General features: G+C 50.7%; 1 protein-coding gene across 1 annotated transcript in view; it reads right to left on the bottom strand.

Annotated features, from left to right (window-relative positions):
• Positions 1–1,308: 1,308 nt before the first annotated feature.
• ACAN (aggrecan) overlaps positions 1,309–27,287 on the bottom strand; it is a 40,426-nt gene continuing 14,447 nt past the window's right edge. Inside the window, exons 9-16 of the mRNA XM_064267115.1 lie at positions 25,345–25,638; positions 23,510–23,725; positions 19,263–23,009; positions 6,659–6,817; positions 6,130–6,212; positions 4,454–4,598; positions 2,327–2,509; positions 1,309–1,704 (exon numbers count right to left, since the gene is read on the bottom strand). Of these exons, the coding sequence (XP_064123185.1) occupies positions 1,634–1,704; positions 2,327–2,509; positions 4,454–4,598; positions 6,130–6,212; positions 6,659–6,817; positions 19,263–23,009; positions 23,510–23,725; positions 25,345–25,638 (4,898 nt within the window). The 3' untranslated portion in view covers positions 1,309–1,633. The remainder of the gene's footprint in view (positions 1,705–2,326; positions 2,510–4,453; positions 4,599–6,129; positions 6,213–6,658; positions 6,818–19,262; positions 23,010–23,509; positions 23,726–25,344; positions 25,639–27,287) is intronic.

Here is a 27,287-nt window from a genome sequence, read left to right as displayed (position 1 = left end):
TGGTGAAAAGAAAAAGTGAAATTGTTCACTACAGATGATCTGGTAAGCAAGGTAAGCACTGTGCTTACCTTGCCTATTGGATAATCTGCCCTTGGGTGGAGGTACTGGTGAAAAGACACAGCTAGGACTGCATGCTCCACAGTCCAACTCAGTTTGCTGGAGACTCAAAAAAACGACGTCCTTTTCACTGATAACCTACAGCCCGCCTAAGGGAGGCGTGCCCAGACCTCTTTGCTAGCAGCCAGCTAATCAGTTCACCCCAACAAAGTGTGCCCAAACCACCTGCAGTATTTTTTTTCTTCTCTCTTGTAAATCCTGATCTTGCCTCTGTTCTTCAAATCAGTCCACCAGACAAATTCTCACATGAGTAAACAGTGTGCAAAGTGACCAGCCATCTCGCTTGAGTTGCTCTTCAACAGTGTGTCCACACACAACACCCATTAATCGACACATATTACTGACATGACAGCTCACACCCGCGTGCACGCATGCATACAGGCATGTCACACATGCTTGCACACACACGCACACATGCACTGCGTGTTTGTAAACAGACACACACCTAGAGAATCCATCAGACACAACTGCACCCTCATAAAAATAGAAAATAGACATGACAGTGCCAGGCTTTCTGAATGGATGAGATTCACACCAATTTGGGTCCATTTGATCAAAACGAGTCCCCATTGTCACTGTTCCTAACAGCCCCTTCAGTAGACCCTAGAGCATGGCTGCTTTCTACTTAAATTAAAAAAAAAGGAAAAGAAAAGAAATAGATCTCTTCCAATGTCTTTATTATTATTATAATTATCATAATCTTCAATTTTCAAAAATATAAATAGGTGCACGGAACCCTGGTGCCTGCACGGTCCCGGGGAAGGGGGAGGGGGAGGGGGGATAGGTGACGCTCCCACTAGGGAGGGAGTGCCCCCCACCCAGCCCTGCTGAGATAGACACCTGCTAGGGTGGCAGACCCGGCTGAGAGGACCCTGGAGGAGAAACCCTGGAGGGAACCCGACTACCACGCTGCGGAAGACCCCTCACAGGGCTCCCTCCTGCCCTTTCACCTTGGCCAGAACCCTGCACCTCCGCCCCAGGGGACAGATGTCGCAGCCCTCCCAGCTCCGTCTTGTCCAATACATTCAGCAGGGGCTCCGAGCTCTTCATGCCTCCGGGCCTCTGTGAGCCCCTTCCAGCTCCTCTGACCCCTCCTCCCTCCTCCTTAGCTCTCCCTGGAGATGAAATAATCGATTGCACTGCTCTTGGGTAAAGTCAAGAAACAAAAAATAATCTTCTTTATTTAACTTAACCCCTCCCCTCTCCCTCTGTCCCTGCACTGGTCCCCGGAAAGGCACAACAGGAGATTGAAGAAATTGTCTCTAAACTCAGTCCATGGGTTACATGAGTTTGCTTTTGCTTTGGTATTTGGGGGGGAAAAAATTAGACGCATTTCTGGCGATTTGGGGGTAGGTGGGTGGGTGCATACACAATGTGGGATTTCATTTTTCCTTCTTTAATGGAATTCCTTATATGACAAAAAGCGACTAGAAGAAGACACCATCTGTGTGGAATGCGCTGTCAGCGTGGCAAGGCTGCTGGGCTCAGTGTCCTGGGCACATCCCAGACGCTTCTCTCAGTGGGCGGAGCTGGGGCGGCTTCTTTTCGGGGACCTGGAGCTCCGTAGTCGGCGCTTGTAAGCAGAGGCTGCGGGAGAGAAAGCGATGGAAAAGTATTGCGAACCACTCTGGGAAGAAAGTGAGGCCGACCCTAGTTCCTCCCCGCCTTGACCTTGTGCAGGTGGTTCCCCTGCCTGCAGAAGCCATGAAGGCAGCCTGGAGCTTTCTCCTCTTCTCTATTTTTGGTTTCATTTTGAAACTCCTGGAGCCCTGGTGGGCAGTAGTTAAGAGCTGGCTGCTAACCAAAAGGTCAGCAGTTCAAACCTACCAGCTGCTCCTTGGAAACCCTATGGGGCAGTTCTACTCTGTCTTAGAGGGACGTTATGAGTCAGAATTGACTCCGCGGCAACAGGTTTTGGTTTTTTTCAAACCTCAGTGGCCTAAGGGGATTCAGGCTGGTGCTGGAAAGGAAAGCAGGCCACCAGTTTTCTCCTTCATCCTCTCAGGGAAGGTGAGCTGTTCCCTGGCCCAGGCACCCACCCTCCCTAGGGGCAAGGGGCAGGATTTAGAACCTCACTGCCCCCTGACCGCACCGCCCTCGCTCAACGCTGTGCGTGGTGCAGAGGGCTGGCCACTGGGGCTGTGCTCCAGGGCAGAGAGGAGGCCAAGGCAGAATCAAACCCTGAGCCCAGCAAAGGGGCAGTGCTCACGGTCTGTGCAGGTGATCCGAGGCTCCTCCCAGTGCCCGCTGGGCTGGCACCGAATGGTGGGCACATGGCGCTGCACAAAGCCCTCGGTGCACTGGTACCGGACCAGGGAGTTGATTTCATACCGGTCCTTCTTCTGTCCAAAGGTTCTGGCATGCTCCACCACAGGGGGATCTCCGCAGGCCACTAGGGGACAAACACCCCTTAGAAAGGGCTCTCCTAGCCTCTTCCATGGTGACTCACCCTGGTCATGAGCCGGTGGAGCCACCTCTGGCTGCGATGAGACAGCCCAGAGCAGGACTCCAGAGTTGGGAGCAGCTACTTGAAGCTGAGGTGCTGTAGGAGGGACACTGTGTCTCCGCACCCTATGGTGAGCCGTGACTCCTGGCAGAAGGGCATTTTCATGCATCACTAAGAATTTGGAAACCATTGGTCTTAACATCTGGGTCCCCCAGTGATATAGAGCAGCAGGAAGGAAGTAATAAGGGGGTTCTTAGCAAACTCTGGAGTCCCTGGGTGGTACAAACAGTTAACACGCTTGGCTGCCAACTGGAAGTTTGAGTCCACTCAGAGGTGCCTGGTGATCTACTTCCAAAAAACCAACATTGAAAACCCTATGGAGAGTAGCTCTGCTCTGACACACATGGAGTCACCATGAATCAGAGTTAACTCAATGGCAACCGGTACTGGTAACAAACTGTGGTACCTCCACACAAACCCAAACCAAAAAACCAAACCCATTCACGCTGAGTCAATTCCAACTCATAGTGACGCCATGTGTGTCAAAGTGGAGCTGTGCTACGTAGGGTTTTCAATGGCTGTGATCTTACAGAAATAGATTTTCCGTGGTGCTGTTGAGTTGAGTGGATTTGAACTGCCAATCTTTTGGTTAGTAGCTGAGCGCAAACCATTTGCAATATCTGGAGACCAGGGTACATTCGTACAACGGAGAATCACTCAGCGATGAAAAGAAATGAGCTATGGGGTCATGAGAAAACATGGAGGAACCTTAAATACATGCTGCTAAGTGAAAGAAGCCAGTCTGAAAAGGCTACACGCTATTTGACTCCAACTATTTGACATTCTGGAAAAGGCAAATCTATAGAGACAGTGAAAAGACCAGTGGTTTCCAGGGGTCTCAGGGGAGGTGGAGGGATGGATAGGTGGAGCGCGGGGCATTTTTTTTTGGCAGTTAAACTATTTGGCATGATGCTGTAATTGATGGATGGGTGACATTATGGATTTGTCAAAACCCATAGAACCATACAACGCAGAGAGTAAATTCTCACGTACACTGTGGACTTTAGCTAATAATAATGTACCCACATCAGGTCCTCCGTTGTACAAACGTAATGCAGGAATGTTAGACGTTAATAACGGGAAACTGCAGGAGGAGGAAGGTAGATGGAAACTCTGTACTTTCTGCAAACCTAAAACTTCCCTAAATAATATAGTCTGTTAAAATGAAAAAAAAAAAGGGGGGGGGCCTCTTCAGGGGATGAAGAGAAGACAAGAGGGAGGGAGGAATGAAGGGAAAGAAGGTGAGACCAGGCAGACGGCTGGCCGGTAATTTATGAAAGCCTTCAGTGCAGGAAGAGTGGGGCCTGAAGGAGGCCTGGGGGCGAAAGGCCATGAGCAGGAACAGGTGGGGGTGTCCCACCAGCACCTCACTGTCCACAAACTTCAAGCCGAGTTCTCCGGGCCTCTGGGATCAAAGCCTGACAACTCTGACTCTTGGTGACTGATGAACTTGAGAGCCCCAAAGAGAGACCGGCCCCCAACCCATGTGCCATTGTGGGTGACTTCCTGCGGCCTACATCCAAGGGACCTTGTGTGTGTGTGTGTGTGTAGCAGGGGATTCTGTCCTGTGAACTCCACCCTCTTTCTGTCCCTGCCCACGGTTCCCAGGAGTAGGCTTGCCCTTGCAGGATGCTTGCCCTGGGGATGTTGGTGCTGGGAGAGCCCCCCCAGCCAAACGCCCCAGATTACCTCCGATCTGCTTGTTTGACAGATGAGGGGACACCAGCAGCTAAGACAAGGTGACTTGGCCCAGGCCACACAGCCAGCCAGGACTAGGGCCTGAAGTCTTGAACCTATTTGCTTAGGATCCCCTCCCAGTCCCCTGCTTACCTGTGCCTTTTTTACACGTGAAGGGCAGGAGGTAATTGCAGGGGACATCATTCCACTCGCCCTTCTCATGCCAGATCATCACCACACAGTCTTCTTTGGTAGTAAAGAAGTTGTCCGGCTGGTTGGGGCGCCAGTTGTCAAATTGCTGCAGGCATGGAGAGGGGAAGGTGTGATGAGAGGGCAGGAGCAGCTGCCGCCTGGCCCAACTCCAGCTTTCTCTTCTGTCAAGCCTCTTCCTTGTCTCCTTTCTCTTTTAGCCCAACTTCTGACTCATCCAGGAGCAGCACAAAGGCTGCTGGGAGTCTGGTAAGGGTTGTCTGGGGCACCATGGAACCCACGGGCCCTCGAAGGAGCTTGTTACACAGCCTGGCTCTGGACCTTTCCCGGAGTTCGGACCCTCAAGGATTCACAGTCTTGTTAATGAGCTGATTGTTGTTGTTAGCTGTCCCTGAGTTGGCCCCCAACTCATGGTGACCCCATGCACAAAGGGAAGAAATGCTGCCCAGTCCTGCACCATCCCCACGAACGGTTGCAGTTTGAACCATTGTGCTTCATAGGGATTTCTTTGGGAGATTCTCAGAAGATGGTCAGGTCTTTCTCCCTAGTCTGTCTTAGTCTGAAATCTGTTCAGCATCATAGCAACATGCAAACCTCCACTGAAGGATGACACTCCCCTTTTCATATGGGCAAACAAAGGCTCACCCCAAAGGCTGTCTTGTTTGGGCTGGACTGAAGCGCTGAACCATTGGCTCACACTCCAGACTCTGCCCCAGGCTCCTCCCTCTAGCCTTGCTTGGAGGCAAAGATAGTCTCCTTTCCTCTAATTTAATTGCTCTGTCACATTCATCTCTTGCAGCGAGCCTTCCCTGAGCTCCTGCAGCATTTACTGCCCATACACTTCATTTAAGAGCCCTGGTGGTACAGTGGTTAAGTGCTCAGCTGCTAACCGAAAGGTCAGTGGTTCAAATCCACCAATCGCTCTGCATGAGAAAGCTGTGGCAGTCTGCTTCTGGAAAGATTTACAGCATTGGAAACTCCGTGGGGCAGTCCTACTCTGTCCTATAGGGTTGCTCTGAGTCGGGATTGACTCGATGGCAGTGTGTTTGGTTTGGGTTTACAGGTCATTTAAGAAGCTCTGGTTGCACAAAGGTTAAGGGCTCGGCTGCTAACTGAAAGGCTGACTGAACCTACCCAGCGGCTCCTCGGGAGAAAGACCTGGCGATCTGCTTCTGTAAAGATTACAGCTAAAAAAAACCCTATGGGGCAGTTCTACTCTGTCACGTGGGGTTGTTATGAGTCGGAATCAGTTTGACAGCACTAACAACAACAACAACATAATTCATTTGGTATCTACGTTGCTTTCTGTCTGTCCATCTGTCTCCTTGAGTAGATTTGAGTTCTTTGTGGTCAAGGAATCTCTCTAAAGCTTTTACATTTTCCTCAGGGTGGCTGGCCTTCATTCATCCATTTCCTTCCTTGTGCTGTCATTTCTTCAACCCGTCCAGCCCTGTGACACAGAATGAATGAGACACATCCCCGCCCCCGTGGGTTAATGGTCCAGCAGGTGTCCAGTGAGTATTGGGACATGGTTTGGATATTTCTGTCTCTGGTGGTCTTCGTCCCACCCCCTCTCCTCTGGGCCACCAGCTCTGCCTGGTGCCCTTGACATGACTCACCAATGGGTGTCCATCTGACCAGCGGAAGTCCCCTTCAATGGTCCTGTCGTTCAGGCCGATCCACTGGTAGTCTTGAGCATTGTCTGGAGAGAGGACACAGGTGTTGGGCAAGGGGCTGGGCACTGATGGTGCCTACAGACTAGGGCTCATGAAGGGGGGAGGGAGGTGGTGGGCTCCTGGGAGTGTGCTCACATGCCTCTGAGGTCTTTAGAAGATTCTCACACATGCATGCTGGGAGTACACCTTGGCCACCTTCCCAAGCTGCCATGGGCTGGTGACAACCAGAGGGTTAGGTCTGGGTGCTGACTCTGACTGACGGTGGGCTGGCCTGGGTGCAGCCAGAGCTTCTGGTCATCAAGACCTCTGCCTTCTTCCCTTAAGGAACTCCAGCTGGGCAAATGCCCTTCCCTCCTTCCCATCCCTCCACACCTGCAGCCTCACTGGGGCCAAGTCTGCTGATTTCTGGTGAGTGAGGACTTTTGCCCAGATGGCCACCCTCCTCTCAGGCCTGAGGGCCCATTGCACTCACTGTTGACAAACTCCTGCTCCTCGGGGGTGACGATGCTGCTCAGGTGTGACTGGTGCTCCCGACACAGGCTCTCGGCATCCACCCAGGTCTTGCGGTCGGAGAAGTGGCGGTAACAGTGGCCCTGGAACTTGGTCCAGCCCTCCTCACATACCTCCTGGTCTGCAATACAGGTCAGGAGCATGAAGGGGGGCCCGAGACCAAATGGGGAGGGCAGTTGCTGCCAGTTTGATGGCATGAACCCCTATATTCACTCTACCTTAAATGTCATGCCCTCAAAGAAGGGAGAGGCCCAGCTTATGTTGTAAGTCAGGAAGGCCTGGTCATGACCTCTGAGGAGGTCAGTGCATGTTCCTTCCTTCTGGAAAACCACAGGGACCCTTGTTCTCCCTGATGCTGCCCTGGTGATGCCTGGTGTGGAAGGCTGGTACCCTCTCATTCTTCAGGGTAAGCACAAGCTTGCAAGCCAGGTAGAAGGAGGGGGGAGGGTGGGCAGTTTTGATGTTTAAGGCAAATGTGGTTCAGAAGCTCTGAGGGGCTCCAGGGAGAGGAGGTAGCTGGGGGCACATAGGTGGAAGCGGCAGGAAGGGCAGTGCAGGAGACATGACATGGAGCTGGCAACTTCCTTCCAGCAGAACCCGGGATGGTGACGGCGGAGCAGAAATACATCTCCTTTGGGTCCAAGGAAGGCTCTGAGCTCTGAGAATTCCACCAATCAGAGCTGGCTCTAGCTGAGCACACGATCTGCCTCTGGGGCTCTGTCTTTGTGTGTGCGTGTTAAATGGAAGGGGGGAGGAGCCCATCCACTCACAAACCTAAATTTCTAATAGGTCTCAGTTCTGGAGAAGGGGCTGGTTTGGACAGCTCTTGGGCAGCGTGGGGACGGAGGCAGGGCTTCTCTTCCCAAATCCGCCTTCAGTGGCCCTGGGATGGGAGCTTTAAATTGATAGGAGTATTTACACCTTAGAAATTGGCAGATGCTACACAGCAGGGCTCCCCCTCCCTCTGCGACAGCCAGTTGTTAAGCATTTGCCAGCACGCCACTGGACAGAGGGGGTTCCAAGAACCTCTCTTCCTTCTTGCCCGGGAGTCTCCAGGGTGAAGGGCTGCCCCAGGGGCTGAGTGCAAGGCCCTGAACCCTCAGGCTATGTGGCAGCCTCCCTGATTAGGCTCCCTCCACAGTGTGGCTGTCCCAGGAGGGGAAGGAGTGTTAGGCTGAAGAGGTGGATTTTTGGCAAAACTGGAGGAGAGACACTTGGCAACAGCAGCCTGGGAAGAAAGAGGCAGAGCGGCAGGAGGGGCCTAAGGCGGATGCCTCTGTTTCGGTGGCTGCCAATGCCTTCCCCAGAGGGCGAGGCAAAAGTCTGGAAAGAAGGTAGGAGAAGCCACAGCGGCAGATCAACACATGAGGAGACCAGAGACCTCATCCCAGGATGGCATGTGGGGCCATTACCTGGGCCACCTTGGTGTCTAAGGTTTGAGCTGGGCAGGCAAAGCTGGGAGTGCAGCTTCTCTGGGAAGGGACCAGGGCCATGCAGGATGGAGGTTCTGAGGAAACAGAAACAGAATTTTGGGAAGGCTGGAAGAAGCAGCAAGGCCAGAGCCAAGGCATGGGCCACCTGCGGGGAGGTGAGGGCTCTGGATTGGAATGGGCCAGGAGATGCAGCCTAGCTGGGTGGCTCCTGCACCGTCCTCTGCTCCATCAGGGTGCAGAGCCCTGTGAGGGCTCTGTCTCCACTCCAGCAGAGGACCCCTCTCACCCATTCGGAACCTCAAGAGCTGTTGTCTGCATGGACTTCCAGACAGACCCCTCTCCCTTGTGCCAAATGTTTTGGCAAGCTGGTGAGAGAATCCTTTAGCTTTCCACTCCCACCCTAGCCAAGGCCCCACGCACCAGTTTCTCAGGGTCTTGGGGTGAGGATGGAGGGTGGGTGGCTACAGGGGAGGAGGAGAATCCAGGCCTTTTCTTTCAGAAGCCCCAAGTTCCTCCACCAGTCTGTAGCCTTGGCAGTGCCTCCAAGGGATATGCATCCAAAACCACCTCCTCAGCCTGCTCAGGTGTCTTCTGGAAGCTTCTGGGATGTTCAACTTGAGAATTCATTGAAAATGGTTTTCAATTCACACTTCCGTTCTGTGTGGACCATTGCTATAACGTTCTGAAGCCCCATTTCTCCTTTTCTGAGTTGGGAAGCCCCTGAGATCCAGGAGGATGGGGGGGAGTCTAGAAAGCACCAAAGGTGAGAGAGGTGGGGGCTCAGGCTGTCCCTGGGAGGGCTCCTGGCACACAGCTCCTCTGGTGGATCTGGCAGCCCAGCCCAGGTGCAGAAGTGGAGGGTTTGGCAAGACCCAAAAGAGGAACTTCAGCCCCTGCCTTTGCATGAGGCTCTGTTCTCTCTGGCCAGCCCTTTGCCTGGCACGAGGTGGGGATAAAGGAAGCATGGGCTTGAGTGGCACTGACATGGCAGTTGTCATGGGGGTGATGAGGTGGAGGTAACATGCAGCAGTCCCTGCTCATGCATGACTTGAGCATGCTGGTGACACCTGGGCTTTCAGGTAGACAAGGAACAGCTTAGCCAGTGTGGCATGGTGGTTCCCAAGGCCGTGGGAAGGTCCCATGGGCAAGACCGTAGACAGGCACATGCCCATGACCAAGCTGCAAAGATCCATGGCTGTCATCTGGAGAGTGAGCCAATTCTTCCCACCCCACAACTTCCTTCAAGACAAACGCAGGGAATCAGCTCTTCCTTAGTCTGACTTACACACCAACCTCAGTGGTGGAACAGCAGGTCTGAAAGCCCTGGAGAAGGTTAGTGTTTTAAAGGTTCCCCAGAGCCCCACCTTCCAAAGTGCAGACTGGCTCAGCCTGCACAGCTCATCCGTGGTCAGATCACCTAATGCTCTAGAGGAGAGTTTTCAAGGGGAACAGCAAGAGGAGTGAGTGAGTGGGGCAGGATTCTCAGTAGTGGCCTCTGGAATGGCTGTTTGGATGGGCCTTGGGGGCCAGGGCCTAGAACCTGTGGTTAGAAGGGAAACGTGAGGGAGGAGGAGAGGGTGCAGCAGTTAGTAACATTAGCTGAAGCCGAGACGGCCGTACCGATCTCACACAGGTCCCCTCCGTAGCTGGGAAGGCATAAGCATGTGAAAGAGTCGATGGCATCCACGCAGGTGGCTCCATTCAGACAAGGGCTTGAGAGGCACTCATCAATGTCTGCAAGAAACCAAGGGCCACCATTAGGACTCCTGCCGGCAACTCCAGCTTTGGAAACACTGTGGCCTCCTTATGGGTGGCAAGCCCTGTTGCTCTCCAGAGCCCTGGGAGGAGACTGGCTGAATTTTCTAAGAACTGTTGCTGCTGCTGCTGCTGCCGCCATCTTGGAGTGCTGAACCAAAGATCCAGACAAGGGTTTTCTTGGATGTGTGTTATTCTTGACTGGCAAGCTTGGAGTATTGGAATCAGGTTTCTCACTGGGTTGAAGAGATCTTGTTCTTCTGAAGCCAAATGCCTTTTGTGAGAGTGAGCATGGAGGTCTTCCAGGGTATCTTCTCTTATGACTATTTCAAGAAGGCACGGGATCTGAACTGGCTTGGAACATAATGGTGAGAAAGGACACTGGACGTCAAGCTCTTGAAACTTGGTTAGAGGACTTTCTCTTTTCCATCTGGGACATGGCTTCCTCTGTAGCTATAAACCAGGGGAAGACAGCAAGGTTCTGCAGCACTAGAATGAACAGGCTAGAGGGGGCCTGCAGAATGTAGGCCAATGAGACAATGGTGGCATGGGATATTCGTCTGAGACTCATTAGATTTCTCTGGTTGCAAACACTTCTTTGCCTTTGGTAAATAAGATTCTAGAGTATCTTCCAAAGAAGAAGCCAGGATCTCCTTCTTGGGAAGGGACAGAAACCCTGTCCAATATTTCCCCACTGAATCTCCTTCGGGCTTAAGGTCTCAGAAGTTGGACATCTCCAGTAAGTCACAATTTCTAGAGGGTTTCCATACTGGCCAGTGGGAGACAAGCCTTTGAAGCTGGTGAGGCAGTTAGTAAGTGGCCTCCCACCAGCACCAGCCTGAAGTGTTCCCCATCAGCCTCTTCTTCTCAGGCAGGATCTTCTCCCCTTCTCTTCTTCCAGTCCCAAGGTGTGCTTGTGCAAATTGAATTGGTAAGTCATTAACCTTTGCCTCCAATTTTCATTGATTAGCCAAGGTCAGAATTGTATCACCTAATCTGGTCTTTCTGCATCTTTTAGAGAAACCAGAAGACCTGGAAAGATCTCTTCATAGTTGTACTCCAAAGGCTCTTGCTGGTTCTTTCTGGTTTTCCTCCCTTGGGAACACTGTAAAAGGTATTGTGGAGCTCCTCTTCCCAGGAGATCAATGAAGTGGTGTACCAGTGGCACCATGATATGTGGTTTGAAGATGCTAAGCCTTGGTAGGTACAGCCACACTCACACAGCCATCAGGATCCAATGAGGTATCTACAGGTGGTTTCCATGTGAGCAGCTAAGCCCTGTGCAAAGAATAGGACCCCAGAGTCCTAAGTGTGTTCCAGGACTTAATTCTTGCCTCCCACGAGCAGACCTGGGACCATTAAAGTCAATCCTCTGATAAGCTGGACAAAGCACTTTCCACTGGATCCTTATAGAGGCGATGCCTTGTAGACATCTTTTAGGCCAGAGCTGGGTTTCTGCAACAGGTGACCTGAAAATCTCCAGTCCTCAGGCTTCTCTTACTTCCCACGAAGCTCTAAACTTCATCTCAGGGAATGTACAGCAGTTCCAACAATTCCAAGTCTAGAACCGTTCCAAGCAAACCCAAAATGCGTGGAGGAATGAACTGAGATCGCAGCATGCACTTGGATTCCCAGCATGCACCAGGATTCCCAGCAGCAGCAGTAGCAGCAATAGGTCAGGCCAGTCGGCAGGGTGGAAGCTAGGGGCGGCTCTCCTGCGTCAGGAAAGCTACTGTTCTCTTTTGTCCATTAGCGTCATTATGGGAAGCACCGGGCGAGGGGAAATGAAGCAAATGTAGGCGCTAAAGCAGCTGTATAGAGCAGGGGACAGGAGTGGCCTCTGGGGACAAGAGCCAGACGCCAGCCCTGGGGTCTCTGGCCAACCCATGCAGGAGGGCTGGAAAGGCGGAGGCCCCGAGGGAGGTCAGGCCAGGCAGCTTCCAGGTGTCCCAGAGGCTTGTTTCCCATCACTCAGCTCTAGGTTGCCGGGCCTAGGGGGCCTCAGTTGTTTTCCTTCTGTGTCTGGCCAGAGCACAAAATCTGAGGAGGCTGCCGGGACTGAAACTCAAATAACCAATTCCTGAGCTCAGAAGCTGTTTTTTTTTTTTTTTTTTTTGCAGGGTCCTGAATTTACAAAAAGGGGGGACAGAGGGTCACAGTTCTGAAGACCAGAAGAGCCTTCAGGTGCCGCCGGGGTGATTCTTGGAGAGGCACTGTCAGCAGTGACAAGAGGCCTGGGTACCCTCAGGGGGCTTTCTTATTGGCTACTCAGGCCTTGTGGTGCTTCATCTCTGCTCCTCATTTGGCCGGAAGGGCCACAGTGGCCTTGTGTCATCCACCTCTCTCTGTGAAGGCAGCAGGAATAGCCCTCAGACACCTCAGGAGCCACGAGAAGAGTCGAGCTTGGCCCTGTGTGAGCTCAGAGCAAGAGATCCCAGACAAGGCAAGAGCAGAGCGGGTGGAGGAAGGGAAGGGGCTGTGGGCAATGAGCTTACTTCCTGAAGGAAGATAGGAAAGGAAGGAACCAACATCTGTGAGGAACCTTCTTGGGGCAGACGCTATGTCTCACACACATTATCTTCTCAGCAGCCCTGTGGCACAGACATCATGATGGCATTTCACAGGCAAGGAAACAAGTGAAGTGACTTGCCCATGTGCTGGTAAGTGGGGAGGTAGACTGGAAGAGCTGGAGGACTCAGGAAATGAAACAGGAAATTGGGCCTCTGCCCATGTGGAGGGACACTGGGTGCAGGACTCTTAGCACCTGGCACCATCTCTGTTGCACCATGATAGGAGGCAATGGAGCATAGGCTTACCTGTCATTGTTAGCAGGGACTTTGGGGAGATCCAGGACTCTCAGGGTCCTCCTCCTGCTGCTATAACTAAAAGGGATATTCCCAACCAAGGCCCTCCAGCTAAATGATCTCCAGGTGTAAGCTGTTCATTGCCCATGCTATTTCTACCTGGTAAAGGCTAAGAGAGTAGAGATACTTGCAAATAATCATGTTGGTGTCTGAATGAAAGACTTCAGGCCTCTATCTAGAACAGATTTTATCCAGCTTCTGCCTGGGTCAGAGCCCAGGACCTCCAAGTGACTGAGTTTGTTGGCTCCCAGAATAGGCTAGATGAAGAGGGGCAGCAGGCATTTTGACCGACATGGTGCCCAACTGAAGGTGTTGCCACTCATAAAGACTATGCTATGAATAGTGTCCTTCGTGTTGTTTAGTGCACAACCTGTGTGGCTGTCTGTGGACTCTGAATATAACTTCCCTGGACAAGGATGGGGGAAAACTCCTCAAGAAGCACAGAGAAACCTTCTTTACTCAGTGGATGCTCTGTACCCTGTAAAGACCTAGGGTCGATCAGGATGGACAGGCCTGAGGAAGTACACTCACTTTTTCATTGGGTCTGTTACATAATGGAGGGAAGGTATGAGAAAAGCCTGTGTATCTAGCCCAAGTTGCCTTTAAAATAAGCATCGTTAATTTAAAAAAAAGTATTTTTATAGTTCTTTATACTATTTCAAGTCCTTCTACTTAAAGGTTGATTTTGAATGTAACTTTAATATCTCGCTTCTTAGATTCGATTAGTTGCCTGTTACAATCTGCCCAGGGACTTCTTGGTCAAGTCAAGCATCAGTAAAGAAGGTATCATTTGTATTTTTACTTGTAACCCTGGATTTTCACTTGCTTCGAAAGCATTTCTTTCCTAGGCATAAAAATTTCACTGAAATTAAAAAAAAATTTTCCCTAGAGGAAGAGTAAGTATCAGATCATAGATCAGAGTGCCAAACCTAGAAAGCGAAAAATGGCAGCGAAACAGAAGGAGACTGAGTAAGTTTTAAAAGTTCATGCTGTTCTCACTGAGAAGCCAAGTGAAGTCCACACAGTGCCAGGGAAGACCAGGAAACTGGGTAAGAGATGTGCTTAGAACAGTATTTCTCAACCATGGCATTAGAATCACTAGGCTAGGTTTTTTGTTTTTTTTTTTAAATACCAATGTCCGAGTCTCTCTCCAGATCAACTGAATCAGAGTATCTAAGGGTGAGGCCCAGGCATGGTGCTTTTTAAAAGCACCTTAGGTGATTCTAAGGGGTAGCCCGGGTTGAAACCTCGGAGTTGGAAGTCTAATTCCCATAGGTGCTATCAGCAATGAAGGTGGGAACCGTGCTGCTGGTTTTCAGGTGGGTCAGATTTCTAGAACAGCCCTGATTTTAATTGCTAAAGAATTGGAGTGGTCATTAGTAGATGTGTATTTTGATGTCAAAATTACTGATTAATTACTGAGACTATTGCCCTGAGATGTTCTTCACACCTTGATCCAAAACTAATCACTGAGATCACCATCTAGTTAAATAACAAATAGGCTCAAAAAATAATGAATATCACCCATAAGTGCTGTGCTCCTTAAAAAAAAAATCGTATGAGACCAAACGATGAACAATTACTTTAAAATGAAGATGAGAATATAAGTGGGCAGGGAAACTAGATTAGTGGAAACTGAACAACCAGAATGGGAATAATGAGAATGTTTACACATTGTGAAGAATGTAACCAAATGTCACTGAGCAACTGGCGTAGGAATTGTTGAATGGAAACCTAAACTTCTGTGTAAACCTTCACCAAAAACAGAAGAAAATATTTTTTAAAATGTACTGATTAATAATTTATCAAGAAATTGTGGAATATTGACTAAACAAGATGGCAGTAATTGTCAAATATTTTCTTTGAGGACTAAATACACCCTCTGATCCCCTTTGCTGATGGAAGTTTTCCTCAAGTATTCATATATTCGCACAGGAATAATGCTACATTTTAAAAAATACCCAGGCCCTACAGCCTCCTGGGTGGTGCAAACAGTTAGCAGCCACGGACTAAAAGGTTGGAGGTTCGAGTCCACCCAGAGGCACCTCGGAAGAAAGGTCCAGTCACCTACTTCTGGAAAATCAATTCTACTCTGACATACATGGGGTCCCCGTGAGTCAGAACTGACTCGACAGCAACTGGTTTTTGGTTTGACGGCCCCTCAGGATGACTGATCTGTGGTCTTTTTAACAACCTGTAGTTCCAGAATCGACTCGATGGCACTGAGTAGTGAGTAGTTCCGGTTTCTAGCACAAAACAACTGGTGGCTCACCCACAGAGACCGGAAACTATCTGCAGTCCTTTCCAAAGCAGTCATGAGCTATATTGAATAGCTATATTGGGATCATGGGGGGGCGCAGTCATGGGGGTGGCTTAACAGTTTTGTGCTGGGCTGACCCTTGCCACTGGCTCTTTAGAGATGAAGATTTTTCTCCCCCTTGGAGAGCTGGGGAGGAGGAACACATATTGTTAGTAAATGCTTCTTTTGGCTCGATGCTGTACAAAGATGGTCTCAGTCCTTACAGCAGAGGTCCTCAGCCCCGGGGTGGACGTGATCATCACCTGGGGAGTTTAAAAAGCCCCAATACCCAGGCCATGATCAGCACCTGCGGGCATGGGACCCAGGCATCAGAAGTTTTTAAAGCTGAGAACCAGTTCCCTTTATCCCTATTTACAAATGAAGAAAGTGAGGACTTGGCTGTAAGTGTTGAATCGGACCCCTCTCTAATTCTGGACCCCTCTCCATTCTGGTTCCCCTGAAGTCCGGGTGGCTGCTAGCTAGCTTTTTGGGACCATTACTGTGTTCCAGAGGGAGTTCTTTATTTAGCCACGTGTGTTAAACATATGAATTAAGACCTCAACTCTTGATCTGACTCACTTATTCAGTGGTGTGGGGAAATTACTTATCCTCTGTGTGTTCCAGTTTCAAATGAGGGATGTTACCCAGCTATCGCAGAGCTGTTTGGGGAAGAAATTGTGGGAAAGAAAACCTTTCGGAAATATACATGCTTGTCCTTACAGCAAGATAGCCAAGGGCCACTTGTCTCCTAAAACCCATTGCCATCGAGTCGATTCCAAATCAACTAATTCTACTAATTTCAGGACCACCGAGGACACCAGCCCTGTTGTGGCTCCTGATACCTAAATTTACCTGATACCAGTGTGACATTTTTGCCTCAAGTATCAGGTTGGGGACAAGAGTAGCTAAGAAAAGTGTCAGGAGATGCTAAAAGGGGGAGGGGAGGGGCTCCGGTCCTGGAGGCTGCCCTAGTTCCTGGAAGTCCTATTGCCTTGAACTGAGCTCCAAAGCGCTTCCACTCAAGATGAGCTTCCCCTTCTCTCTGTATACCCATGACAGTAGGAAGTGCATATAGACAGTGTCCACCAGGGGGAGCTTCTCACAGGACAGTGCTCACACCTGTGGCTGACTCAGGAGTCTTCTCAGCCATGGCTTGCAGGAAAGCACACTCCTAGGGTCTCCCCAGGTTCCGGGTGGCACAAAGGGTTTACACATGATTAGTAACCTAAAGGTTGGCAGTTCAGACCCAGCCAGAACTGTTGTGGAAGAAAGGCCTGGTGTTCTGCTTCTGTAAAGATTATACCCAACAAAACCCTATGGAAGAGTTCTACTTTGTAACATATGGGTCACTATGAGTCGGAATCAACTCTGTAGCAAGGGCCTCTCGCAGTTTTCTTCTGGGGCAGCCTCTTCCAGAATGGAGGCATCACTCCATCCTTCCATCAGGGGTGGCTAATGGTCCATCATGGTAAAGTTTTGGCCCCTGAGGTCACTAGGGTCCAATGAAAATATTTTCCCTTGGCAATTAGGCTAGGACCTTCCTAGGCCACCATCTCTGGCCATGAAGGCACAGGTGTGCTCAGATCACGTAACCACACATAAGCTGAGGCTGACCCCAATGGGGGACAGAGGGAATATATAGCCACCCTAATGTCTGTTCATATATACATATATATTTCCTGTATAGTGCATATGTACAGTATATTTATATTATGAGTATATAATATATAATGATATGGTAATTTAAATATATATTAATATATATATAAACATAGAATCATCCTTCTTTGTGTATGACGTAAAGGCTACTGGAGCGTAGTTGCCCAGTATGGTTTACCTGATAAAAAAAAACAACATAAACCAAACCCATTGCTGTCGAGTCGATTCCGACTCATAGCGACCCTATAGGACAGAGTAAAACCTGTCCCACAGAGTTTCCAAGGGGCGCCTGGTGGATTCAAACTGTTGATCTTTTTGGTTAGCAGCCATAGACCACTTAACCACTACGCCACCAGGGCTTCCTGTTTACCTGATAGTGGTTGTTTTTCTCCCAGGATTCATTTCTCCATTTTTACATGCGTCCTACAAGAGAAGCCCTTTCATGAAAGACCCTGGGTCTTTGATTCTGGACTTAGGAGAGAGGCTTAGGACAAGGGGCATAAGGCAGGGAAGAGAGCTAACCCAAGAATATGAGCTTGGCGTCAACGGGGCATTTCTTCTCTCGAGGTAGTGATACTGAAGAGCCAAAACATCAGCAGGGCCAAAGACCTTGGGTGTGTGCACGGACTGAGAAGTAGATTCCAATCGTGTCACTTTGGGGCCACTTCCAACCAGAGGACCCCCAGTTCCTCTCCCAGGCCCCATCCTCACAGAGTCCCACAAGTGTGTAGCCTGTGGCTAAGGACAGAGACCCCAGAATGGTGCGTGGCCAGAAGAGGATGCCCTGGGTCACAGCTGTCCTGTGGCCATGACCCCCTGAGCTACCACTGAGGTAAGCAGCTCTGTCTGTCTCATTCCATCAGGGCAAGAAGGAGCCTGAGGCCCACCCAGACCCATGGACAGGCCTCAGCTGCTTTCCTGGTGGGGTGTACTTTGCGAGACCCTAGTTTCCCTCCCAGGGGCAGAGGGGCGTGACTGGCTATACCTGATACTGACCCAGGGACAATATTTCTTTGAGGTCTCAAGTTTTATCTTCAAAATCCAAGCACATTTTGCATTCTACTTATAAATCACCAATGGCGTGAGAGAAAACAAATTACTTAGCAGTTTAACTGACTTTTTTCTCCTAAACTGTCATGTGAAATAGACATTCTAGAAAGACATGCCATGTTTATCCAGTAGCTCTACCCCGACAGGTCACTGTGAGCCTCTCCTGGCCCTTTTGGGGAAGCCAGAGTCTCAATAGACCTCGGTTGCATTGTCCTACCTGCAGTCCCTTCTGGAGATGGAAGAATCCATCCTGTCCCTGTCCTCACGCCCACCCCCCAGCTGATGAGGGTCTTACCAATGTCACAGTGCTTGCCAGTGGGGCCAGGAGGGCACAGGCACGTGACGAGTCCCTCTGTCTCCTGGCAGGTTCCAGTGCCACAAAGCTCCTTAGCACAGGATCTGGCGGGGGCCGCAGCCCCAGGGGAGAAGTTGAGCATCAAGAACTCAGCTGCCCTGGGTACCAGTGCAGCCTCTGAGAGCTCACAGTCAGGGCACAAGGGCCCTGCGGTCTATGAGGCTGACGTGGGTCAGCATGTTTCTGGGGACCCTGTCCTCCTGGGTACCTGCCCCACAGCATCTGGGGGTCTCTCTCTGACGGTAAAAGCTCTCTCAGTTCAAAGGGAGGTGCAAGGTCATCCTAGGGAAAAAAGCCACCGCATCTGGTGCCTGGGACTGGAGAGGGCCCAGTACTCTTAATTATGTTGAGGAGAAGTAATCAAGATAATATGGTAACACAGAGGTGTCACATGGTGTCAGGGGTGGGGTGGGGACACGAGGTCTAAAGTCAGGACACAGCCCAAGCTACCCTTGATAGTTCCTTAAACTGTGCAGGTTTTAACCCTGCACACACAGAGGCTGTATTTGGGCATAAACATCATCAGCAGATTTCATTCTCTCGTTTCCACTCTCTCTGGGGCAGGGTGGGTGAGAGGAATTTCCAGTACTCTCTAAATAGTCATCCTTCTTGCTCCCTGTGCCAGGCACAGATTGTGGCATTCACATATAAGTGTTCACGTGATGGAGCTCCACTGGAACGATGACAACTGCTAATCTTTATGAGCGTGTACTAGGTGCACAGTATGATCTCAGTGTTTTACGTATATTAAAAAATTGCCGTCAAGTCAATTCTGACTCGTGATGACCCCATGTGTTGCAGAATAGAACTGCACTCCATCAGGGTTTCATGACTGTGACCTTTTGGAAGTAGATCGCCTGGCCTTTCTTCTGAAGCATCTCTGGGTAAGTCTGAACTGCCAACTTTTTGGTTAGTAGCTGAATGCTTAACTCTTTGTGCCACACAGGGACTCCTCTTACATGTATTTATATCCTTTTTCATCTTCTCTGGTGCTATTCCCATTTTACAGATGAGGCTCAGAGAGCCTAAGAAACTTGCCTGAGGTTGCACAGCAAATAGTGATGGAGCTGATAACCAGCCTGTGGATGGAACCTAGAAGCATACTGCCTCCCACTATGCTATGCTGTTCACAGTCTGGCCCACCCAAACACATTCAAAGGTTGCCCTTGATTCACCTGTCTCTTCTGGAGAGGCCGGGACGGCAGCGTCTGTTGGGTAGATGGCTGTTTCGGCTGTTCGGGTCTCTTCTCCTGAGTGCAAGGGACTTGAGGACTCGATTTCTAGACGTGCCTCTGCAGGGCGCTGGGTCTGCTGGGTCCACTCAGCCTCTGGGGTGCTGGTGCTGATGACAACATCCAGCCCCAAGGTGTGACCAGACAGGTCTCCATTGGTTTCAGTTCTGTCTCCAGAAGTTAGGAGAGTGGCCAAAGACAAGCCCGAAGCATCTGTGCCCACCTCATAGGGAACGGTTGGTTGGCCACTCACTTCCGGGGCTGCCAAGCCCTCTCTGGGGCCTTCGTGGGAAGCAGAGGTACTGCCATTCCCGCCCAGGACTGAGGCTGTCCCGAGATCAGCTTCATGGAAGGGTGACGTGGTTCCACTCAGATCAGGGGACATGGAAGCTTCTCCACTGGCTTCAGGGGCAGCAGACGTCCCCACCCCAGCCTCAGGGTAGGCAGATGTCTCACTGCGGGATTCTGGGACAGATGACGCTTCTACCCCAGACTCGAGGAAACTTGGTGTAGTTCCGCTAACGTCCCGAGACGCAGAAGCTTCCCCACTGGACTCAAAATGCTGAGAAGGTGTCGCAAGAAGTCTCTGGCTGAGTTCCTGGGAAAGAGTTGGCTCAGTGACACCCTCGACAAAATCAGAAGTGATTACAGTAACTTCTGGAAGTCCTGAGGCCTCCCCACTGGTGCCTGTGGCTGCAGGGGATTCGCCACTTACTTCAGCGGTGCCGGAAACGTCCCCACTAAAATACGGAGTGGTTGGAGGTTCTCCACTGGGCTCTACCAGCCCCGACTGCAGGCCACTAAGGTCCAAAAACCCAGAACGGTCTCCAGACATGTCTGGTGCTCCAAAATGGGCACCACTGAGTTCCAAAATGCCTGAGGCCCCTTCTCCTGCTTCTTGGGCGGTTGGGGCCTGGGTTACAGATTCCACCAAAGTTCTGTCTATAAGAGAGATGGTGGGGAAACCGGATGGAAGTCCACTGCCTTCATGAGCCCCTGAGGGCAGGCTGCTTCCAATCTCCACTCCAGAGGATTCGCCACTGATCTCAGCTGTTCCACTTGGCAGGCCACTGAATCCTGGAGCCTGGGATGGAAACCCACTAGAGTCCACTACTCCAGAAGATTGTCCACTGACATCCACCATCCCAGATGTACCTGACAGATCTGCCTCCCCGGAAGGAAGGCCACTGAGTTCCACAGACCCTAAGCCTTCTTCTTCTTTAAATGTAGTAGGGGTCACTTCGATCAAACTGGTGTCCACAAATGTAATGCCAGAAGATTCGCCACTGCCGCTCACGGTACCAGACACCAGATCAGGGATTCCAGATGTTGCCCCACTAAACCCTGGCAGCCCTGATGGCTGCCCACTGAGATCAGGGACCCCAGATATTTCTCCACTTAGGTCAGTTATGCCAAATGGTTGTCCACTGCCATAAGCAACTCCAGATGCTACTCCACTGACATCTGGTTGTCCAGAAAACAGTCCGCTAAGCTCAGTCACTCCAGATGTTTCACCACTGATGCCAGGAAGCCCAGATGGCTGCCCACTCACCTCAAAAAGCCCAGATGTTTCCCCACTGATGTCAGGAAAACCTGATGGCTGCCCACCAATGCCAAAGAGTCCAGATGTTTCCCCGCTGATATCAGGAGACACAGATGCCTGGCCGCTGGGTTCAGTTCCTGAAGGTACTCCACTAGTTCCACCACTAATGTCCAACTCATGGAAGGGCAGCCCAGATGTTTCTCCAACACCACTTATTCCAATGGTTCCTCTCCCTTCTAGTTCCCCTGCAGTGGTGGCTGTGACCACTTCTACTAATGTAGTGTCCACTAGGGAGACAGTTGGGAACCCAGATGGAAGTCCACTCAAGTCAGGTAGGCCAGAGGATATGCCACTTCCAATTTCCACCCCAGAATATTCACCACTAAGTCCAGAGGGAAGGCCACTTGCTTCTGGAGCTTGTCCACTTCCTAGAGTTCCAGAAGGCAGTCTGCCAAAGTCCAAGGGTACAGAAGCAGACCCTTCCAAGTCTTCTTCTCCAGAAGGCAATGCACTGTGGTCCTCAGCTCCGGAAGCAGAGGTCTCTAGACCTTCTTTTCCAGAAGGAAGTCCACTGAGGTCTCCTATTCCAGCAGTAGAGGTCTCTAGACCCTCTCTTCCAGAAGGAAGTCCACTGAGGTCCCCTACTCCAGAGACAGAAACCTCCAGACCCTCTTCTCCAGAAGGAAGTCCACTGAGCTCCCCTACTCCAGAGACAGAGACCTCTGGACCCTCTTCTCCAGAAGGAAGTCCACTGAGCTCCCCTACTCCAGAGACAGAGACCTCTGGACCCTCTTCTCCAGAAGGAAGTCCACTGAGCTCTCCTACTCCAGAGACGGAGACTTCTGGACCCTCTTCTCCAGAAGGAAGTCCACTGATGTCCCCTACTCCAGAGACAGAGACCTCCGGGCCCTCTTCTCCAGAAGGAAGTCCACTGATGTCCCCTACTCCAGAGACGGAGACCTCTGGACCCTCTTCTCCAGAAGGAAGTCCACTGAGCTCCCCTACTCCAGAGACAGAGACCTCTGGACCCTCTTCTCCAGAAGGAAGTCCACTGATGTCCCCTACTCCAGAGACAGAGACCTCTGGACCCTCTTCTCCAGAAGGAAGTCCACTGATGTCCCCTACTCCAGAGACGGAGACCTCTGGACCCTCTTCTCCAGAAGGAAGTCCACTGAGCTCCCCTACTCCAGAGACGGAGACCTCTGGACCCTCTTCTCCAGAAGGAAGTCCACTGATGTCCCCTACTCCAGAGACAGAGACCTCTGGACCCTCTTCTCCAGAAGGAAGTCCACTGAGCTCCCCTACTCCAGAGACAGAGACCTCTGGACCCTCTTCTCCAGAAGGAAGTCCACTGATGTCCCCTGCTCCAGAGACAGAGACCTCTGGACCCTCTTCTCCAGAAGGAAGTCCACTGAGCTCCTCTACTCCAGAGACAGAGATCTCTGGACCCTCTTCTCCAGAAGGAAGTCCACTGAGATCTTCCACTCCAGAAACAGAGCCCTCTATGCCCGTGTCTTCAATGGGTGGCTTGCCAACCTCAGGAGTGCTGGGCCACTCAATTCTCTCTTCATCCCCTGAGGCCAGTCCACTTTCCGTAGGCAGACCTGAGCTCACTGCTGACGTCTCACCACTGGAATCAAGGTCTCCAGAGGGTAGTCCACTTGCACTTTCTCCCGAGGGCTCCCCACTGAAATCAAAGCCTGCTGAAGCTTCTCCACTGCCTGTGAAGTCACCACTGACTTCAGGGACCCCAGATACCTCCCCATAGCCTAGCAGCTCAGTCCAGCTAGGCACTGAGGGTGAAGGTGTGTATGGCTCCTCTAAGGTGGATAGTTCCTCTAAGGTAAATGGCTCCAATGAGGTGGATGGTTCCTCTGAGGTGAAAGGCTCCTCTGAGGGCGATGGCTTCTCTGAGGGGGATGGTTTCTCTGAGGTGAATGGCTCCTCTGGGGGGAATGGTTTCTCTGAGGTGAATGGCTCCTCTGAGGGGAACGGTTTCTCTGAGGTGAATGGCTCTTCTGATGGGGAAGGCTCCTCTGAGGCAGAGGGTACTTCAGTTACAGAAGGGCCTTCTGTGATTTCCTCCGTTGCTGAGATAGTGGGAGGCCATGTAGGAGGGATCCCTGTAGGAAAGGAGGAAGAAAGAGGAGATAAGATTTATTAATTCGCCCCCTTTTTAAGTTTATACAGACAACCTAAACTCCATTCTTTCCACAGTCAAACTTTTGTCTCAAGAGCTCAGAGATGTGTTCAGACACTTTATAATGGGATCTTTCATTAGAAAGGAAGAAGGAAGGGAGGAAGAAGGAAGGGAGGGAGGAAAGGGACCAGGAAGCTCTCTGCCCCCTTCAGGGTACCATCCACACAACCCTTTGGATGTATGGGCCCGGCCACCACCAAAGGCAACCAAGGTCACATTTCAAGTATTACACTTTCTCTCACTGGGGTGAGGTCCTAGAGGCTGGCTGAGGTGGCTGACATTGCCCACAGCAGCACACAGGGCCAGTGACAGGGCTAGGGAAGCAAAGCACAGGCTCCAAGGAAAAAAGCCATGCCCGGACCCATCCTAGGCAGACAGGGGTCTGTGGCTTCGGAGTGTGCCCACAGCCCAGGCCACACTGACCTGGCAGTGGGAAAGTGCCCACTGGGGTGTAGGCTGCTTCCCATTCCGTCTGGTTTTCTGGCTCAATGGTGAAGCCTGGGACTGCAGTCATCTCCTCCCCCAAGGGGACAGCAGCCACTCCAGGCACTTCCTGGGTAGCCATCCAGTCCTCCACACCAGAGGGTGGTATGGGTGTGCTACCCTCCTCTTCTTCCAGAGAGGGCACCGCTGAAACACCTAAAGGGGATGTGAGTGGTGAGGTTCCCTCCCCCACCAGTGACCCATCCCAGGCTGGCCCTTCTGGAGAGGAGCTGGGGACTCTGCAAGAGCCTGGCTGGGCCACCCCCACCCTACCCAGAGCAGGGGATGGCTCTCTGCCTCCGCAAAGAATAAGAGCCACTAGCAGCAACTGGACAATATCCACATGTACACACCTTCGGCAGTGTTTTTCAGGGTGGTCTGATGTGTTTCTCCTGCAGAACTATTTAACATATCAGGCATTGCTTTAAGGGCTTTATGTATAGTAAATCATTTCATGTCACAATAACCGGAGGAGATAGACACTGTTATCCCATTTGACAGGTGGGAAAACTGAGGCACAAAGAAGTTAAGTGACAGTTAATCCTCTGGGAGGAGACTGGTCTTCCTGAGGATGGTGGAGTGAGGCTGAACTTGCTTTCATTTGAAATTTTAAAAAGTGACCCTGGAAGTCTGGGAAACTTGGGGACATGCTGTTTTTTGTTTTTTCTTAATTTTATTTTGAAGTAGATTCAGAGGAAGTTGCAGAGAGAAGTTGCAAATCCTTCCAGAGAATTTGTCCCAGCACCCAGCCCCTCTCTGACTGGGAGTTAATTCCCAGCCATGCCCCACCATACCCCTTCAGTGAACTCTGCCTTTCATATTATCACACAAAGAAGTTTGGCTCCCTTCCCTACCAACTCAGTTTTGATGTGTAATACGTGAAATATAGCAAAAGTGGTTTCTACAGTCTATGCCCTCATGTGCCCAGGCTGATGGACCATGGAGAACTCATCCAAGCAGAGTTCAGCTGTGCCTCAGCCACACCCTGGCCATGCCCACTCAGTCGTTTGATGACATTACTCTCAATGGAGTAATGGTTGGTATGGCAGTGTGTCCATAGCATGGGTCAATTAAAAATGTGAATTACTCATGCTTAGTGAAGAATAAGAAAATAAACTCATCACAAAACTATTTAAAAGCAGGACAGAATCTGAGAAGGTTATACAAGTTAAAACAATATATATATGTAAATTTATAATAATAAAAGCTAACATTCATTGAAAACTTGCTAGGTCCCAGGCGCTATGCCAAGGGCTTCACATGTACCATTTCAGCTAATCCTTATAGCAACCACTTTGTAGGAGATAAAGCAGAGGAACAGAGAGGTTAAGTGATTTGCCCAGGGTCACACAGTTCTTAAGTAAACCAAACCGGCTGTTGTTGAGTCAATTCTGACTCATGGCAACCCTATAGGACAGAGTAGAACTGCCTCATAGGGTTTCCAAGGAGCGGCTGGTGGATTTGAACTGCCAACCTTTTGGTTAGCAGTGTACCACCAGGACTCCAGCTCTTAAGCAGCAGAGTCATAATTCAAATTCAGGCCTGCCAGAGTTTAGAGCCCAACTCACTTCTGTGTAGTAGCCTTTAGAAGGATGCGCTTGGCTTGGATTCAAAGCCTAACATCACACTAGCTCCACAGCTGTCCCTGCCCCCAAAAGGAAGGACTTTTCCCCCTTTGCTCTGATGGAGGGGTACGATGGCAAGGCCAGGAAGAGTGAGCCCAGGGGACTTGCCCCTGGGAAAGAGGGGATCTGGAGGTGAGATGAGGCGCATACCTCGGAAACAGAAGGCATGGTGCCGGGATAGTGGGTCCGGGAGGCCAGTCTGGTTGGGGTAGAGGTAAACAGTCCTCACACCGGGCTTATTCCCACCGCAGGCAGGCCGTGCACTAACGATGGGGTAGCGAAGGCTGCCATCCGACAGCCAGCCGGCGTAACACTTGTCCAGCCCGAGGCTCCAGGCGGCATAGAGCTGGCCCGTGGAGGCCAGCGTGGCGTTGTGGGATTCACAGAACTCCAGAGCTTCCTGGAAGGTGAACTGCTCGAGGCGCGTGGCAAAGAACACCTCCCCTGGGGGCAGAGGCAGGTGGCCATGTGTGGGACCCTGCTCAGCCAGGGGAAGGGCTGCCATTTGCCCTCACCCCACCCCAACCCTGCTCACTGGATCCTCACCCACAGGGCACACAGGTTCAAGACCCAGCCCAGCTCAAACAGGTCCTTATCAACAACCCCCCTTAGATCTCCTGGGACGCTGGGAAGTAGGGTGACCAGCCGTCCTGGTTTGTATGGGACTGGGGTTTCCTGGGATTTGAGGCTTTCAGTGCTAAAAAAAAGGGAAGTCTCAGCCAAACTGGGACCAGCTGGTCACTCTACTGGGAAACAACCACTCCTCCTTCCCTCCTTTCTGGATTCTGCAGTCACGCTTAGGCACCCCCAGCCCCTACCTCCCACCAACAGCTGAGAGGAGGCTCCCCTGGGCACCCCCTGTGCTGCCCTCCATGGCAGCCCTTATCACAGCCACTGTGACTGCTGTCGAACTGCCCATCTCCCTCAGCTCCTGAGATCTCTTTGAGGAAGAGGTTGGGTTCTGGAACCTGGGCTTCCCATGCCCAGCACCAGTTCTGGGTACCTCCGATTTAGCAGGAAGGAAGCTCATTTATGGACCACTTATTTGTGCCAGGCACCTTTCCTACATACCTCATTTAAAACTGAAAAGCCTCTGAGGTTGGTATACGAGGGTAAGTCAAAAAGTATTGCTACAAAATCATGGAAACCTTTGTTAAACAAAAATATAAACATGTGAAGCTATTATTTCTCTCCGTTTCCTCCACCTAGGTCTGTGCACTTCTGAAGGCGGTGTTCCCTTTGCTCTAGCCCCTCCTCAAACGATTCTGCACTCTTCGATTTATACCACATCAAATAGGCAGTTCTGGCATACTCGAGGGACTCAAATTGTCTTCTTTTTAAATGTTCTTTGAGTTTGGGGACCAAAAAGAAGTCCGAAGGGGCAAGGTCAGGGCCGTAGGGTGGCTGGGGTAAGGTTGTCCAGAGAAATTCTCGTAGGACAGCCCTTGCTACCCTTGAAGGATGTGCAGCTGCACTGTCGTGATGGAAAAAATTCCTTGGTGCAATTTCCTGGCCTTCTTCTCACCAGTGAGGTTTTTAATTTTCTTAAAACTTCTTCATAATAAGCCTCTGTGATCATCCTGTGTCCTTCAAGAAAAATCTATCAAGATTATCCCTTTGAAATCCCAAAAAACTGTTGCCATAACTTTCTGAGCTCTCTTCCCTCTCTTGGCTCATCTTGGAAGTCTTCCCGACCTTCCTTAAAAGGCTTGATCCATCTAAAAACTGTTGTTTTATGTGGAAAAGCATTCCCATAAATTGTTGCAAAGCTTCAGTGATTTGGGAAGATATCCACCTGAGTTTTGTTAAAAATTTGGTCCTAGCCCTAACCTCAAAATCATTTTTTTCCAAGGCACAAAAACTATCCCTTTTTCTGAAGACATCCTACCGAGACTAAGACAAGTGTGTTAATGAGGGGACTTGTCTGCAGCTACCCACTGATCCCAGAGACAGGTTTAAACACGTTTTGTTTGGGATACACCCATAAAAAAAAAAAAAAAAATTATTTTTTATTTTAGTATGAAAAGGAACCCCAGTGGCAATACTTTTTGACTTACTCTTGTAAATCAGGCCCATTTTATAGATGAGGAAAC

Source organism: Loxodonta africana, chromosome 13 (genome assembly GCF_030014295.1).
Source record: "Loxodonta africana isolate mLoxAfr1 chromosome 13, mLoxAfr1.hap2, whole genome shotgun sequence".
Lineage (NCBI taxonomy): Eukaryota > Metazoa > Chordata > Mammalia > Proboscidea > Elephantidae > Loxodonta > Loxodonta africana.
This window is presented reverse-complemented; position numbering and strand designations above follow the sequence as displayed.